The sequence below is a fragment of the Temnothorax longispinosus genome, chromosome 7, assembly GCF_030848805.1.
Source record: "Temnothorax longispinosus isolate EJ_2023e chromosome 7, Tlon_JGU_v1, whole genome shotgun sequence".
In the NCBI taxonomy this organism is placed as follows: Eukaryota; Metazoa; Arthropoda; class Insecta; order Hymenoptera; family Formicidae; genus Temnothorax; species Temnothorax longispinosus.
The window spans coordinates 14,719,491-14,733,506 of record NC_092364.1 but is presented as its reverse complement, the minus strand read 5'-3'; the positions used below and the strand labels follow the sequence as shown (position 1 = coordinate 14,733,506).

General features: G+C 37.1%; 3 protein-coding genes across 5 annotated transcripts; 2 read left to right on the top strand and 1 right to left on the bottom strand.

Annotated features, from left to right (window-relative positions):
- Window positions 1-53: 53 nt before the first annotated feature.
- On the bottom strand, window positions 54-2,428 carry LOC139816854 (uncharacterized). Of its 3 annotated transcripts, none has more exons than XM_071784631.1 (5): window positions 2,259-2,428; window positions 1,983-2,147; window positions 1,646-1,782; window positions 1,199-1,371; window positions 54-1,127 (listed from the first exon to the last, which is right to left on the bottom strand). In XM_071784631.1, the coding sequence occupies exons 1-5, from the start codon at window positions 2,280-2,282 to the stop codon at window positions 499-501; spliced, it is 1,128 nt and encodes a 375-aa protein (XP_071640732.1). In that variant the 5' UTR covers window positions 2,283-2,428; the 3' UTR covers window positions 54-498. The 3 variants fall into 3 exon arrangements, with proteins under 3 accessions (XP_071640732.1, XP_071640733.1, XP_071640734.1); XM_071784632.1 differs by having other exon boundaries at window positions 1,199-1,353; XM_071784633.1 differs by lacking the exon at window positions 2,259-2,428 and having other exon boundaries at window positions 1,913-2,054.
- A 2,847-nt stretch (window positions 2,429-5,275) lies between these two features.
- LOC139815950 (uncharacterized) lies at window positions 5,276-7,622 on the top strand. Its single transcript, XM_071783236.1, has 6 exons — window positions 5,276-5,597; window positions 5,676-5,901; window positions 6,054-6,305; window positions 6,474-6,579; window positions 6,673-6,819; window positions 6,894-7,622. Exons 1-6 carry the CDS (start codon window positions 5,504-5,506, stop codon window positions 7,053-7,055), a joined length of 987 nt encoding a protein of 328 aa, XP_071639337.1. The 5' UTR covers window positions 5,276-5,503; the 3' UTR covers window positions 7,056-7,622.
- A 2,102-nt stretch (window positions 7,623-9,724) lies between these two features.
- On the top strand, window positions 9,725-13,379 carry LOC139815951 (ubiquitin-conjugating enzyme E2 W). The gene is made up of 4 exons (XM_071783237.1): window positions 9,725-10,398; window positions 11,310-11,660; window positions 11,743-11,818; window positions 12,177-13,379. The coding sequence occupies exons 1-4, from the start codon at window positions 10,354-10,356 to the stop codon at window positions 12,188-12,190; spliced, it is 486 nt and encodes a 161-aa protein (XP_071639338.1). The 5' UTR covers window positions 9,725-10,353; the 3' UTR covers window positions 12,191-13,379.
- The last annotated feature ends 637 nt before the right edge of the window (window positions 13,380-14,016 follow it).

The window sequence follows — 14,016 nt, the reverse complement described above, 5'->3', positions numbered from 1 at the left end:
ATCTACATTGGTAGAAATAATGGAGATAAATTGATCCAAAAAGTATTTCAATCTGTTCGTCAAGTCTATATATTTTATAAGAGATATTGCTGTATTTTTTATATTAAATCAATCATCTTTCACAAATATACTTTGTATTTTAAATATATTATATGTATATATAAACTGTCACACATATACACGCACACATTTAGATCAGAATTGGTCAGTAATGGCAGATTTCTTGCTCAAACGGTTTTATTCCGAGAACGATTAGTATAACAAAGTTGAGAGAAAGAGAGAATCAACGAGACATCAACAAGAGCTCCGCTCAGCTTCAACGACCCAGAAGTGAAGGAACCAGAAGAAGAACATCGATCCCCTCTGACATGTGTCTCTCTTATCTTATTAGTGTACAAAGTGACATACCTTGTCGAGCTCAATCACTCGGTCGTATAATTTATAATACAACGGTCAGTTTAGTAATAGACATTTTTTGTGCAGAGTTCATGCTTATTGTTAAGTGTTCAGCTTCGCGGGAGTCTCACTGTTGGACGTCCTTGTGTAGATGCCGAAGTGATTCAGCCGACGCCAGCGTAGATCTTCGGGATCGGGGGTTGGTGGGGCGGTGACACACTCGAGACTCAGCTGCAGCGCTCGTCTCAGCTCGTCATCCTCGTCGGTGTCGTTCGCCATCTCTGTTAAATGCGTCGTCGTGTCGTCGGTGTGAAGATCCAGTCTCAATTTTAGCGTCTTGTCCACATCGTCCTCGTCATTCTGCAAACTCATTTGCAGGGCCCTAGCTAATTGCACATTTTCATCCTCCTCCTCGTCGCTCTTCTCTTCCCTGCCCTCGATTCTTATGGGGATTATCCTTTCGCGAGGTTCGTCCGTGGATAGTCCAGGTTTGTGCGAGAACGCGGACACGTCGCTGATTGCACTCGAGGATTGCGGGACCTTCACTTCACCCATCGCAAGAGCGGTTTTCAAAATTTCGTCTTCCAGCTTGGTGCCTAAGCGATTGCCTTTCGACGTGGTTTTCGACTCCGAGTTTGAATTGTTTTTCGTCGCAACTATGGGATTTTTCAGAAGTACATCCTCGGCGGGACATTGCGGAAAGGTGCCGATAACGATAAAAATAGAATAACCTGTAAGAAGGATTGGCGATTGAGACATATCTTACTACTTTTTGTTATTATCTCGTTACGCTACTGCTTACCTTCTTGTAATAATTGAGCTAGGTACATTGTGAGGTATGTGTCTGATATAAGCTGGGGTCCGCTAAGCATTGAATTTAAATTAAACCACTGACTTCCGAGTTTTCTTATTGTAAACCAATGTCCCTTATAATTACAAATATACGCTCTCATCCGCCTGAAAATTACATCGCCACTTCACGCATTATCTTATAAGATTATTGTAAATAAAATTACTTGTTTTTATATCTTTGAAAGAGAGTACACTTGATATATAAATGTATATAAATAAATATGTTAGTATATAAATATTACTTAATTCATATGTGTTAAATTGTGTGGATCTGTTAATTGTTCTAAGAGCAATTGAAAAATCATTGGAAAGAGAGTGCTCTTCTGCGAGTGCGATAGAACAGAATGTCTCAAGGCACAGCGCAAAAGTGGACCCGAACAAATTATCAATAACCTACGAAGGATCATTCTGTGCCAGTAAAGCTGTCGGTTCCGTGCTGTTATATGGAATCAGTTCTAAACCCCAAACTTTCAAAGCACTGCTAATAACTTGAACTGAAAAGTATCCGCTGTCGTCCATGTTTCCCGATGGTTGCTAAACATAAGAAGCAATTTGAGGTTGTTACAAACAGTACTGTGCTCGGCTCTCGGCGGGGAATAATAGACAAGGGTCAAGCGAAAAGGGAACTTTTGAAAGGGTTGACGGTCTTTTCTGTAATTTAAACCTCGCGTGATGCTCCTACATCGTCGAGTATCGCCAACTGATACAGCGAGGGGCTCCAACGTCGTGTTTACCTCGAGGAACAGCTTGTAATCCTCGCTGTCAACGCCCGACTCGGCCATCCGGATCCTCTCCTCCTCGTCCATCTGGTGGCCGAAGTTTGCCAGGTCGACGGCGTTGAAGTACGGGCCTTGTAGAAGCGCGTTCAGGCAGTGCTGGGCGCACAGGTATCCCTCTTGCTGCGAGGAAAGAAAAAAAAAAGGAAACATTGAGCGAAGAGAAACGTGAGAGAGCGCGACACCCGCGCACGGTGACGACGTCGAATTGATCGTCGCGTTTACGTTATTCACCTTCTCGTGAAATATACTCTCCATTGCACACAAGTCCGCCCGGCGATAACACCGCGGATAATAACGCTGAACCCCGCGCGCACGTCAGACGCGTAATAACAACCGTAAAACGTATCGTCCCTCCGATCTCGGCCGCGCGAGAGAGAACGTCATCCGCAAAAATATTTTCAGGCTACAGTCACGAACGTGCGATTACCATCGTGTCGCACCGCAACGCGACGGCGCGTCGTCCGATTTCCTCCCCCCCGCCAAGCCGTCCAAAGCGTTCGAGATCTCGCGAGAACTCGCCTTTACTTCGGAGCGCGGCCAACGTCAGGGCCAGTGTTGCCCACCCTGGTGAAATTTCACCTTTGGTGATTTCTTTTCTATTCTAAAAACTGGTGAAAACTTTCCGTAAATTTGCAAAAATCTGGTGAATTTATCGCGAATTCAAACCGTAGCTGCGTTCCGCGATATTCACTGTCAGTACTGAAAATCTATAGTTTACGTAACGTACAGTCGTTCACGGAAAGGTTGCAACACTTTTTTTTTGATGATTTTTGGAACGCGCAGAAATTTTGAGATCGCGATCCACCATCTCTGTATACACAGTAGTGAACGGTATGATAGCTGTCAAAGTGAACTATACAAGGTGGAGGTTCACGAAATGTATCTTGTGCGGCGCGGAAAATCTTAAGATATCAACTGGATACTGTAATATCGGGGTTAGTATAAAAGAATAAGCTAAATAGACAATTTTATTTTATAAATTAATTTTTATTTTCAAGACGTGTGTAACATTAAAAATTAATGTAATATAACCTATTAATAAATTATTTATAATAATTATATTAATATATTGTGTTTATGTTATATTAATTTTAATTACAGTAATTATTACGTAATTAATAACATTAAAATTAATTAATAACATATTAATTTTAATACATAATATTAATACATAATTAATATAACAGTAAAATTAACCGGTGTCTGGTAGTTCGGCAAGCAGAGGACATCAGTCGATCAAAGAAGCTACCGTGGAAGACGTGGATGCTGAGACCGCGACGCTACATCACCGCTTCAAAGCCAATCCTTCTTGTCAAATAACGATGAAGTAATCTTTCTAAAAAATTACAATTATAAAAATTAATTACTTGCAAATTCAGTTTTAGTATAAAATCATCATTTTATTATAATTATAATAAGTTGAGAAGATAGATTTACTTACATAAAATTGCCAGATCGCTGATTACTATTGACTGTTCAGTAAGAACAGATCAATCGCAATCTGTTGTCCGCTGCAATCCAGAGCGAATCTCTTGTAGAAATTCGTTGTGGGATTAAGATGTGCACGTCTTTGTTCACTCTAGTACTGGGATCTTCTTTCGGCTGCAGGGCCCCTGGACCGACATTAGGCAGGCATGTTTGGAAACGGCGATACGTCCTCGGGTGGCTGGAGAGGAGTTTGTGAGCAGCTTGAAGACCGGTACCAAGGGCGTTGTTAGTATCAAAAGTGCCACAGAACTTGATGGGCAGCTAGGCGAGAAGGTCACGGAATCGGCAGGCCCAAAGATATTTCGGATGACTTTTGCCTTGTGCCATGTTTATTCAAGATTTTCATTCCTTCATTCGTTCATTCATTAACGAGAGTTGTTCACGTTACAATCATTCAATGTCAAACATATTATTTCATTTATTCATACATCATCTTGGTGAAAAATTTCATATTTTCTCAGAAATTTTACAAGAATTGGGACTTGTAAAATTCTGAAAAAGTATATGATATTTCTCAGATACTTTCAGAAATAATTGAAGATTTTTAGAATATTTCAATATCCGTATATATGAAAATTTCTGACAAATTGCACAGATTTTCTTATATTTTATTCAGATTTCTGCAAGGATATATTAGCGAAAAATACTTTATTCTTATTTCGTCTGAGATGTTTAATTCGTATAAAAAATCTGAAAATTTCTGAGTATTCTAAAAAAAATCTGAAAATTTTTATATTCTGATTAATAATGTGAAAAATTCTGATATTTTTTTACCAGGGCATCCATGGAAGGTCACATAGTATTAATACCGTGTGACACTTCCATATGATTCTCTATTTCTACATTTAATCTTTGGGGCATAGATGCAACTAAATTTTGGATTAACTCGTGCTTTGCGCGGAAATCTTCCCATACGATGAGAACATGTTGCGCCAATGCCTTGCGTCTACGTGGAAATTGAGGATTCCATATTTTCTGAGTAGGTTGTTCCTCTCGTTTTCTATAATGTTACGCGCCCAGATTCATCCATCGAACATACCTTCTTATTCGAGAAAACGGTATTTGTCCATTCATGCTTCTGTGCCAAATGCTGCAAGGCAAAAGCCATCCGTTGTTCTTTGTGGCGTTCGGTTAATTGTTTATATTGAGCCGGTTTATATCGATCGTATCTCTGTTCCCACTATCTGCGCCGCAGGCTCCTAATATGCGATAGCGCAAACCGTGCGGCGCAGATGGCGAGAACAGAGACACAATCGATATAAATCGGCTCAATATAAACAATTAACCGAACGCCACAAAGAACAACGGCTTTTGCCTTGCAGCATTTGGCACAGAAGCATGAATGGACAAATACCGTTTTTCTCGAATGAGAAGGTAGTTTCGATGGATTGAATCTGGGCGTGTAACATTATGGAAAACGAGAGGAACAACCTACTCAGAAAATATGGAAACCTCAATTTCCACATAGACGCGAGACATTGGCGCAACATGTTCTCATCGTATGGGAAGATTTCCGCGCAAGGCACGAGTTATTCCAAAAAGTTGCATCTATGCCCCAAAGATTAAATGTAGTAATAGAGAATCATATGGAAATGTCACACGGTATTAATACTATGTGACCTCCCATGGATGCCCTGGTAAAAAAATATCAGAATTTTTCACATTATAATCAGAATTCACTCTTTAATATTTTAGATCTTTTTTAGAATACTCAGAAATTTTCTATAGATTTTTAGTATTTGCAGTGAATATATTCGGAACGCAGCCCGCAATTGTCATGCGCTCCGCAAGTGACTACGTCGATTGGTCGCCGATCACGTGTCTAGTGCGGCCATCTGCGCGTAGCGGTATCGCTCTGAATATGCGAGTCCCGATTGGTTGATGGTGTCGTCGGGAGGGCATGTCTTTCGCTGCGATTTCCGTGGCGGCAATCGGCATGTGGTGGTCGTTGTTCGCCCGAAGTTCATTTGTATTTTGTAGTGACTTGTATGTACATACTCTGTTCTCTGTTTATACTGGCCCGTATTGAAGGTCATCAAATCAAAGAAGAAGCAGTCAATAATAAGCAGCTGATTTGTATAGGTGAATATTTGAATATTTTTCTAACTTTCTAACTTTAACGGTGCGAACACAAAAAACTCACAACGACATAACGTTCAGCGAAATATCATGGGAGCTTCGTCGTGAAATCCGCAACGATCATCTACGAAAAGCCAATTGTCACTCGTAATCAAGCGGATTATTGTCGATTTTCCATCAGCGGAGTTGATAAAATGAATATAGTGTGCGTAATATGTAGTGATTTGCTGGCACCATCCGACGATGTTTTCCACACACCGTGTGGACATATTTTTCACTTCGCGTGCTTAATACAGTGGCTAAAAAGGTAAATATTTGATACTATCAAACATTTCTGCATTCTCTTGTAGTTCTCTTTTTTTTTGCCTATTATTCAAAGAAGCTTTTTTATAATTTTTGAAAATGTTTTATATTGCTTGCACATGAATGTGTTTAGCTTGATTTGTGGAATTGTTGCAGATCAAAGACCTGCCCACAATGTCGGGACAGGACAACCGAGCAGACGATACGCAGGATATATTTCAATTTTTCAAACAGCGACAGTATCGCAGAAGATGCTGCATCACTGCAGAACAGAATTGACACGCTGATTCTTATACTAAAGTTGAAAGATGAAATTCGCAAACTCACAGAGGAAAATGGAAAATTGGAAACACAATATTACAGGAAAGAGAATGAACATCTGAAGAAAAATATTCAACATTTGGAAAAGTATGTTTTTTTCATAGTATTTTGTTATATAAGTTTTAAATATATACGTGTAATTTTCAAGTTTGTATTTAATCTTGCAATTAAATGTTATCTTATAGCGTACAAGCATCCATTGTCATCAAACGTGACATGTGAATGTATCATAGATTTAATTATTAAATTTTCCAGGGAATTGGAACACATGTCTAACAAGAGCAGAGAGGTTAGAGAGAAATATGAAAAATTACAGCAAGAATATACGCGTGTCTCTACAGAAAACAAGGTTATAAATCTAGTAAGTAAACTATAACTTATTGAGTTTAACTAAAATGTTTTATTTTGAATCATTTTGAATATCAGTATTATAAATTATTATTTCGTGTTGCAGGATAGTACCGAGAATACTCCACAGAGCATACAATCGCAAGGTTTTTTTTCGATGAGAGATAATGGTATAAAAAGACAGAAATCTAATAACAGTTTGAAAGAAACTTCGATACTTGCGAAAAAATCGAAATTTTATCAACCGGATCAAGTGAGTCACTTTACACTTGTATTTAATATATTGTTATCTATATGTGTCACATAATGTTCTCATATTTATTTCAGAAAACTGCCAGTGGCAGTGGTATGAGTTTTGATGGCTTCAGAGGACATGCTAGGTACAATAAATTTCCTAATCCGATTCCCAGTTCACATGTAAAGAAAACCAGAAAGGACTTAAGAATGAAAAAACCGAAACTTGATACGGGTGAATCAGAAACTCAGTGATATACTGCATCATGTACGATGTATAATGATATAATGATATAGCATGGTGCCTTTTTTTTATCGTGGGTGAAATATCTTCCACTACAGGGATACTCCAGGGACGTTTCCGCCCCTGAGCCTGCCCTGTAGCCCCCCTAGTCGGGGGGAAGACCCCTCCGCCTCTGAGGAGAGGCAGAGGGAGTGCCGGATTCCATGTGCGTGTATCGCGGAAGATACCACGCACATGGCCTACCAGCTAAAAACACCCACGAGTCCCTCGCGACGCTTGAGGGGGGAACCCGGGAATTGTTATTAGCATACATCCAGAGAACCCCCTATAGCATGGTGCCTAAATTAAACAAAATAAAAATTATAATAAATTAAATATAAAATCCAAGGTATGAAAAGACTTTCAACCTGGAACTAGAATTGCGTTATTTATTATTACGTTTAAGGAAAAGAGATTAGATAATTGTAAATTTTAAATTCTTGATTGTAAAATATAAACGGCCATATTTTTGTATCAAATTTAATTTTGTAATAAATATTCTCTTTGTACTATGTATTATTCTACTGATTATTAAAATAATTATTTTTAATCCTACCTAATCCAATCTAATGCGTGTACATTATTATTTCCTAGATATATAAATATATATAATCGATTGTTACTTTATCTTTTGTAATTTAATAAAAAAAATATATAAAATAATTTTTTACTCGAGTGTGTATATATGTATGTATATATCATAAATCAATTGTAATTATAATTTCTCACTTAACAAAATAAGTTAGCAATAAGCGCGATTTACATCGCTTACAAGTGTTAACTGTTGAACGCTAGTTGTATTGGAAGTTTATTATGCTGTAATGTATTTATGCAATATATTTATGCAATAATACCTATACATATATATATTTACAAGACGTGACGAGTGAAATAGTAAAATATAATTCAATTATAAAATTGTATCGTAACATATAATATGATTCCTAAAACAAAATTGTGAAGAAATTTCTGCCTTAATTTCTTTTATAATTGAAAATTTTCTTTACATAAAGGAAAGTACTAAAACGAATCGGTGTCGGAGAGTTAATGCGCGACAAGTTTTGCTAAATTATAATTAATTTTAAATTGGAACGTAGTGTGTGCGATGTCTGATGGCATTTTGGAAAACACATGTATAAATTCTTGCGGTGTAATGTTGCCTGTGCCAGAGAGGTCCATTTTTTGCAATATCTAAAACAATATAAGACCATTGAACATAATCGTATATTTATTATACAGTGTCGATTGCGATTTCTACAAAATGTAAGAATTAAAAGGAATTAATAGAAACTCTCCCAATTTATGTACATATATACTATATAATAAATTAAATCTATTGAGAAATGTGTGCGCGTGTATGTGTATACTATCTTGTTGAAAAGAGGTGTATTATTAAAAAACAAAAGTTTCGTAATTCAACAGTAGAATATAAAAACAATTTTTTTTTTTTTTCGTTGAAAAGGGGCATAGGAGAGAGAATTCACCGAGTTTTAGAAGCGATTCCCAGCTTTGAAGATGACGAGTGCAATTTTACAGAATTAATTTCTCCTCGCAGAAGACAGTTCCTTTCAATTCACCTTTTGAAGAATTAATTATAAGATTATAGATCTAGAGCTCTACATTCGGGTGCACAACAGCGTCGTTCCGTCCTTGTTCAACTTGTCCATGCCGTCCATGTCAGAGGGCGCCATTAAAGCCCCTTGCACAATAGGCGATTGTAGAGTTGATCAAGGAAGAGTAAAAGCCAATGGTGTTTCTTTCGCTGATTGGCTCCGCCATTTCCCGATCAGAGGGGATCGATCATGTATCTTTTCCCCTAGGACGGAACGTGAAAAGTGAAAAGTTTATCTCTTTCTATTCAATACCAATAGAAAGAAATAGTTACATGAAATTTTTCACTTTTCACGTTTCCGCTCTAGGGAAAAAGTTACATGATCGCTACCCAGCGCTGCCGGTTCTTTAGTGGAAGTGAGACAAAGCTATAAGTGGGAGTGAGACAAAGGTATAACATACTTCACGATGGTCCGTCTTTTATCGATAAGACGTTAGTGGGAGTGAGACAAAGCTACGAACTCTAGGCGATTGTAGCTTTGTCGGCAACTTTGTCGCTGTCGCTATCGCCTATTGTGCAAGGGGCTTTAAGTCAATATCGGCCGGAAGTTTTGAAGACGCCATTTCCCTATCAAACCACGTGACCAACTTGATACGCGGAATTTTCAAATTGCTGAAACTTCAGTTTGTATATTAAAGCTGGGTTCCGATATTCACTGTCAATACCGAAAATCTATAGTGTAGGTTAGTTACGTAAACTATAGATTTTTAGTACTCGCACTTTATTTTAAATAGTATTATTAAGATTTAAAACATATCAGTAGTATTTATTTCAAGTTAGAATATTTTATAATTGCTGAATACTTTATATATTATTAATTGATATGATAACAACCTGTCAAATGTTTTGAAAAACCGGAAGTGCTAATCGGGAAATGGCGGAGCCAATGACTCGACGTCCGATCCGATCAGCCGCTTCCGGGTGAAACGCGCGCACGTTTTTTAAAAACCGAATCAGCCCGTTTCGCATCTTGACGTCTACGCGAGGCATCGATTCCTCGCCTCCGTCTCGCGACGAGCCGCCGTAAATTATTGAAAGGAGTCTCTACAGCGTGTCGATATCGCGCATCGCGTTTCGTTGACGTTCGAGGGGCGCGCCGATTTTCCGCGGCGATTTCACTCGCGCCGATCGCGCGCGCGCGCGACGACAGCTCTCTTCCGTCGTCCTGTCGTCTTTTACCTTCCTTCTCGCGGACGGATCCGATTGGGTTCGCGCGGCGATCGTCCGTTATTCGCATATCCTCCCTCGCCTCGGTCGTGTTGTAAAAGTACCGTTGTGCATACATACATATACGTGCATTCACGCGCGCGCGTGCTTTCGCGTGTGTCTGTGTCTGTGCGACGACGACAATCGTGCGGATCGTGCGCTCTGCACCTCGCGACAGCCGACAGCCTCGGCCGTATCGGCGCGGAGTAGCGAAGCGGAGTCAGCTGCGGAACTGTGCGGATTGCGGAACCGCCACCGCCACCGTCCGTTTTCCCTGCTTTTTCCCGGTTTTCCCCGCACGGGCCGCTCGCTCCTCCGCCACGGTTTTTCACGCGAGAATGCAAGAGAATCGCGGTAGAACGTGAAGACACGTCTGCTCCCTCCGCGAGGAAGGTACGGACGGCGGAGAGGACGTGCGCCCGCCCGCGAACAGGCCGCGGTTATGTTTCTCGATGGAGAGCGCTTTGACGACAATGGCAGCAACGTCCCCGTCGAAGGTACGTCGGAGGTTTTCCATCTTCTTTTCTTTTTCTTCGCGTGATCCCCGGGGACGCGAGCGAGACGGCGAATCGTCAGCGAAGGAAATCGGGAATGAAAAATGGAAAGACCGAAGGAGGGAGAGAGGGAAAGAGAGAAAGGGCATTTCTTCGATTTGCGAGGAAACCGAACATATCGAGCGTAATTCTGACGGACATTGCCGACGATCTGTTCGCCGGGCTCGCTTATCGTCCAACGAGTCACGATCGTCAGCGACGAATAATACGATTTGTCAACCGTGCTCGTTATTGACGCAGTCCGTTTCTGATTTACTTGGAGAATGAGTCAGAAGCGACTGTAATGTTCAACAAAGAGTTTTACATCGTCAGAACGTGATTATATTTATCTTTAAACACACGCAACACATATGCTATTTAAAAATTTTTGTTATTGTTATAAATGCCTCGTAAACAAAATGGTTCCATCTTTTTGTTTCTTATGATAACCCCTGTATAACATATTTAAATTTATTATTTAACATATGCTAAAATAGAGATTTTTATAAAGGTTCCTGAAGTAAGAGAAATTATTGTAGGCATGTATATACGTTTATTTCTTCCTGTCGGGGTTTGAAAGGCATTTTTAAGGAACATACCCAAACCTTTACAATAAATCAACATCCCCTTTTCCTGCCTGGCCATATAAGACCATACCTTTACATACTGGTATCTTTCCCTCTTCCTCCCTCGTCCTTTCTCGCCTAGAGCTCTTCTTCCTCTTCTTTACTAATTATTATTATTATAGGCATTAATATATATTTTTAACTAACTGGTATTACGTTTGCCTCTTTGAACAAGATAGGTTTTTCCATAAGACTATTTGATAACAATAAAAGAGAATGTAACATTAATGAATTCTTTTAATATCCCAGAGGAGACTGCAGAAGGAGTTGATGTCTCTGATACGCGAGCCACCGCCAGGTGTACACGTAGATGGAGAATTGGCTGGGCAAAATTTGACGCAGTGGATCGTTCACATGGAAGGCGCTAAAGGCACGCTGTACGAGGGGGAACAATTTCAGCTGCAATTTAAATTCAGCTCCAAATACCCGTTTGATTCGCCAGAAGTGACTTTCATTGGTGGGAATATCCCTATACACCCACATGTCTACAGCAACGGTCACATTTGTTTATCCATATTGACGGAGGATTGGTCTCCTGCTCTCAGTGTGCAAAGCATTTGCCTGAGTATCGTTTCCATGCTAAGCAGCTGTAAAGAGAAGGTGCGAGATATAGCCATTAGATATTAGATGAACACTCGTGTGTCTTTATTATTCATAAATAATGCAAATACTTTTCATGCAGAAGAGACCGCCCGACAATACGTTTTATGTGAAAACTTGCAACAAGAATCCAAAAAAGACAAAATGGTGGTATCACGGTGAGAAGACTATATATTATTACGTGAAACTTTCAGAATTTTTCAAGTGTGTCTTTATCATGGGTCTGTTTTCTAATGCTGAACTGGCTGCTCTAGTTTAGAGTTTATCTTTTTTACTCTACAGTAGAAGGAAAAAGATAAACTCTGAACTAGTGCATCCAGTTCAACAATAGAAAACAGACCCCATATTAAGTTCTAGTTTTGTTATAATATTTGTAATCCAGTATGCCCTAACTAATTTATAGTTTTAGATACATAAAAGTGCAACTATTTTTAAGTTATGGGTAAAGGTTTATATATATATAAGTGCAATTATTTTTAAGTTATGAGTAAAATAAATAATTATTGTTTTTTTTAGATGATAGTGTCTAACATTGAAAAACGTGGAAAGATTTTGTCAACTTGTCAACATTGAATTGTTGGACCAAGTGGGATAACATCCAAACCTGATGCATTAAAAATAGAATTTTGCATACAATATTATATAGTCAAGTCAATATAACAAGAAATTAGACGCGTACTTCAAAAAAAAAGACAAGGCTACAACTTACTTATTATTATTATAGAGTTAATGCAAACTGCGTGAGTTGTTTAATCATAAATTATTACAATGTTGCTGATAGTGAAGCGTATTTTAATTACATAGAATTATTATCAAAACAGTAAATTAATGCTAAAAAGAAAGGTAGATAAGAAGGTATTATTTATTATAAAGATATTAATATAAAGTTTTCTCTCTTGTTATTCCGAATTTAAGGAGATTCCTGATGTACGTTAATAAAATCATTTAATAAATTTAGAAATTATGATAAAAAATGGTAAATATATGCATACTATTAATATTACAATAGCTATATACATTTTAAAAATTTATTTTCTGTTGTTTTTAATAAAACTCAAAAGTTGAATTAATCTAATTATATATGAAAAAAAATATATTTTTTAAAATTCAATGATAAATACTACTCTATTGTGCATTAATTTTCTTTTATAATAACAAAATGCGATTAAGCGCAATATATATTTTTGCTTTTTAAATAAGCCATTTTCTTATCAAACCACATTGTTTTTAATATATTTCCGTTGCATTTATTTGTCTTTTAAGACTTTTTGAGGCTACCACTTAGATTTTATTAATACTATGTCTTTAATAAAGTACATATTATAGTTAAAGCAATATAGTGAGAATTGATAATAGCTCTTATATGCGTTAAACTTTTTAATATTAGCACTTACGACATAGATATGATTTTTATTAAAATATATATGAGATATTGTCATATCATGCTACATTCTTTTGATAATTTTTGAAAGCTGTAAAAGTTTCATGTAAAAATAATTCGTTAGGTGTTATATAAAATAGGATGACATTCAAGGTAATACAATGTATGAGATTAATTAATGACACTATAATATCAATAATTGGCATACGGTCTAATAATATTCCTAAATTTTCGTGTCATGTAATCTCATAATTACATGTATTAGCTAGTAAAAAAAAACTTTTTGTACATTTATTAAAAGTGTAAGTTATGACGTGATATTAAATTTCTTGATAACATTTGGTGTCTTTTTCTAGTCATTAATTTATCGCACCTTATACATAATAATTTGTCGCTGATTATATGTGTATGTGCCAAGCATATGAAAAACTAACAATTTTGAAGAAGATAACTGGTATCAAATTGGAGCATACGTAATGTGACAACAATAAAATAATTTATTAAAAATATATTTCGTGCAATAATTGCTTCACATTATATCACATTGTAGCGATATTTCATATTTTCTTTCGCTCTATTGGAATATCATCATATATTTATTTTTTCAAAAATTGCTAATTGATTAATCATATGTGTTTCTGAAAAATCTATTTTGTACACTAGTGATTTTTTAAATATGTAATCTTTATAATGAATTATTGTTTTTATCTTTAACTATAAATACATTTGTTAATAATCGAGTAATAAAACATATTGAAGCATATGATTGAACTATCAAGAGATAAATCTTTATTTTACATTTATTTGAAAAGAAGAACATAATTCTGATCTTAATCTTATAATAATATTAATTTTATAATTACAGATCAATATTGATATAAATATCAATCTATATTATAACATGTAACAAGGACGAAAAGTAACAGATTATTATGGTTATTCGAGTAATTTGTTATGTGAAGAGACATAATTGAT

What these genes read in the sequence shown, in the direction of transcription:
- LOC139816854 (XM_071784631.1), bottom strand. Translation starts at nt 2,282, where the DNA reads ATGGAGAGTATATTTCACGAGAAG. An exon ending in CTGGCACAGAATGATCCTTC is followed by an intron (nt 1,372 to 1,645) that starts GTAGGTTATTGA and finishes TAATGCGTGAAG; the next exon opens with TGGCGATGTAATTTTCAGGC. An exon ending in AGCTCAATTATTACAAGAAG is followed by an intron (nt 1,128 to 1,198) that starts GTAAGCAGTAGC and finishes TCCTTCTTACAG; the next exon opens with GTTATTCTATTTTTATCGTT.
- LOC139815950 (XM_071783236.1), top strand. Translation starts at nt 5,504, where the DNA reads ATGTACATACTCTGTTCTCTGTTTATACTGGCCCGTATTGAAGGTCAT. An exon ending in TAAGCAGCTGATTTGTATAG is followed by an intron (nt 5,598 to 5,675) that starts GTGAATATTTGA and finishes CATAACGTTCAG; the next exon opens with CGAAATATCATGGGAGCTTC. An exon ending in AATTTTATCAACCGGATCAA is followed by an intron (nt 6,820 to 6,893) that starts GTGAGTCACTTT and finishes TATTTATTTCAG; the next exon opens with AAAACTGCCAGTGGCAGTGG.
- LOC139815951 (XM_071783237.1), top strand. Translation starts at nt 10,354, where the DNA reads ATGGAGAGCGCTTTGACGACAATGGCAGCAACGTCCCCGTCGAAG. An exon ending in CAGCAACGTCCCCGTCGAAG is followed by an intron (nt 10,399 to 11,309) that starts GTACGTCGGAGG and finishes TTAATATCCCAG; the next exon opens with AGGAGACTGCAGAAGGAGTT. An exon ending in TAAGCAGCTGTAAAGAGAAG is followed by an intron (nt 11,661 to 11,742) that starts GTGCGAGATATA and finishes CTTTTCATGCAG; the next exon opens with AAGAGACCGCCCGACAATAC.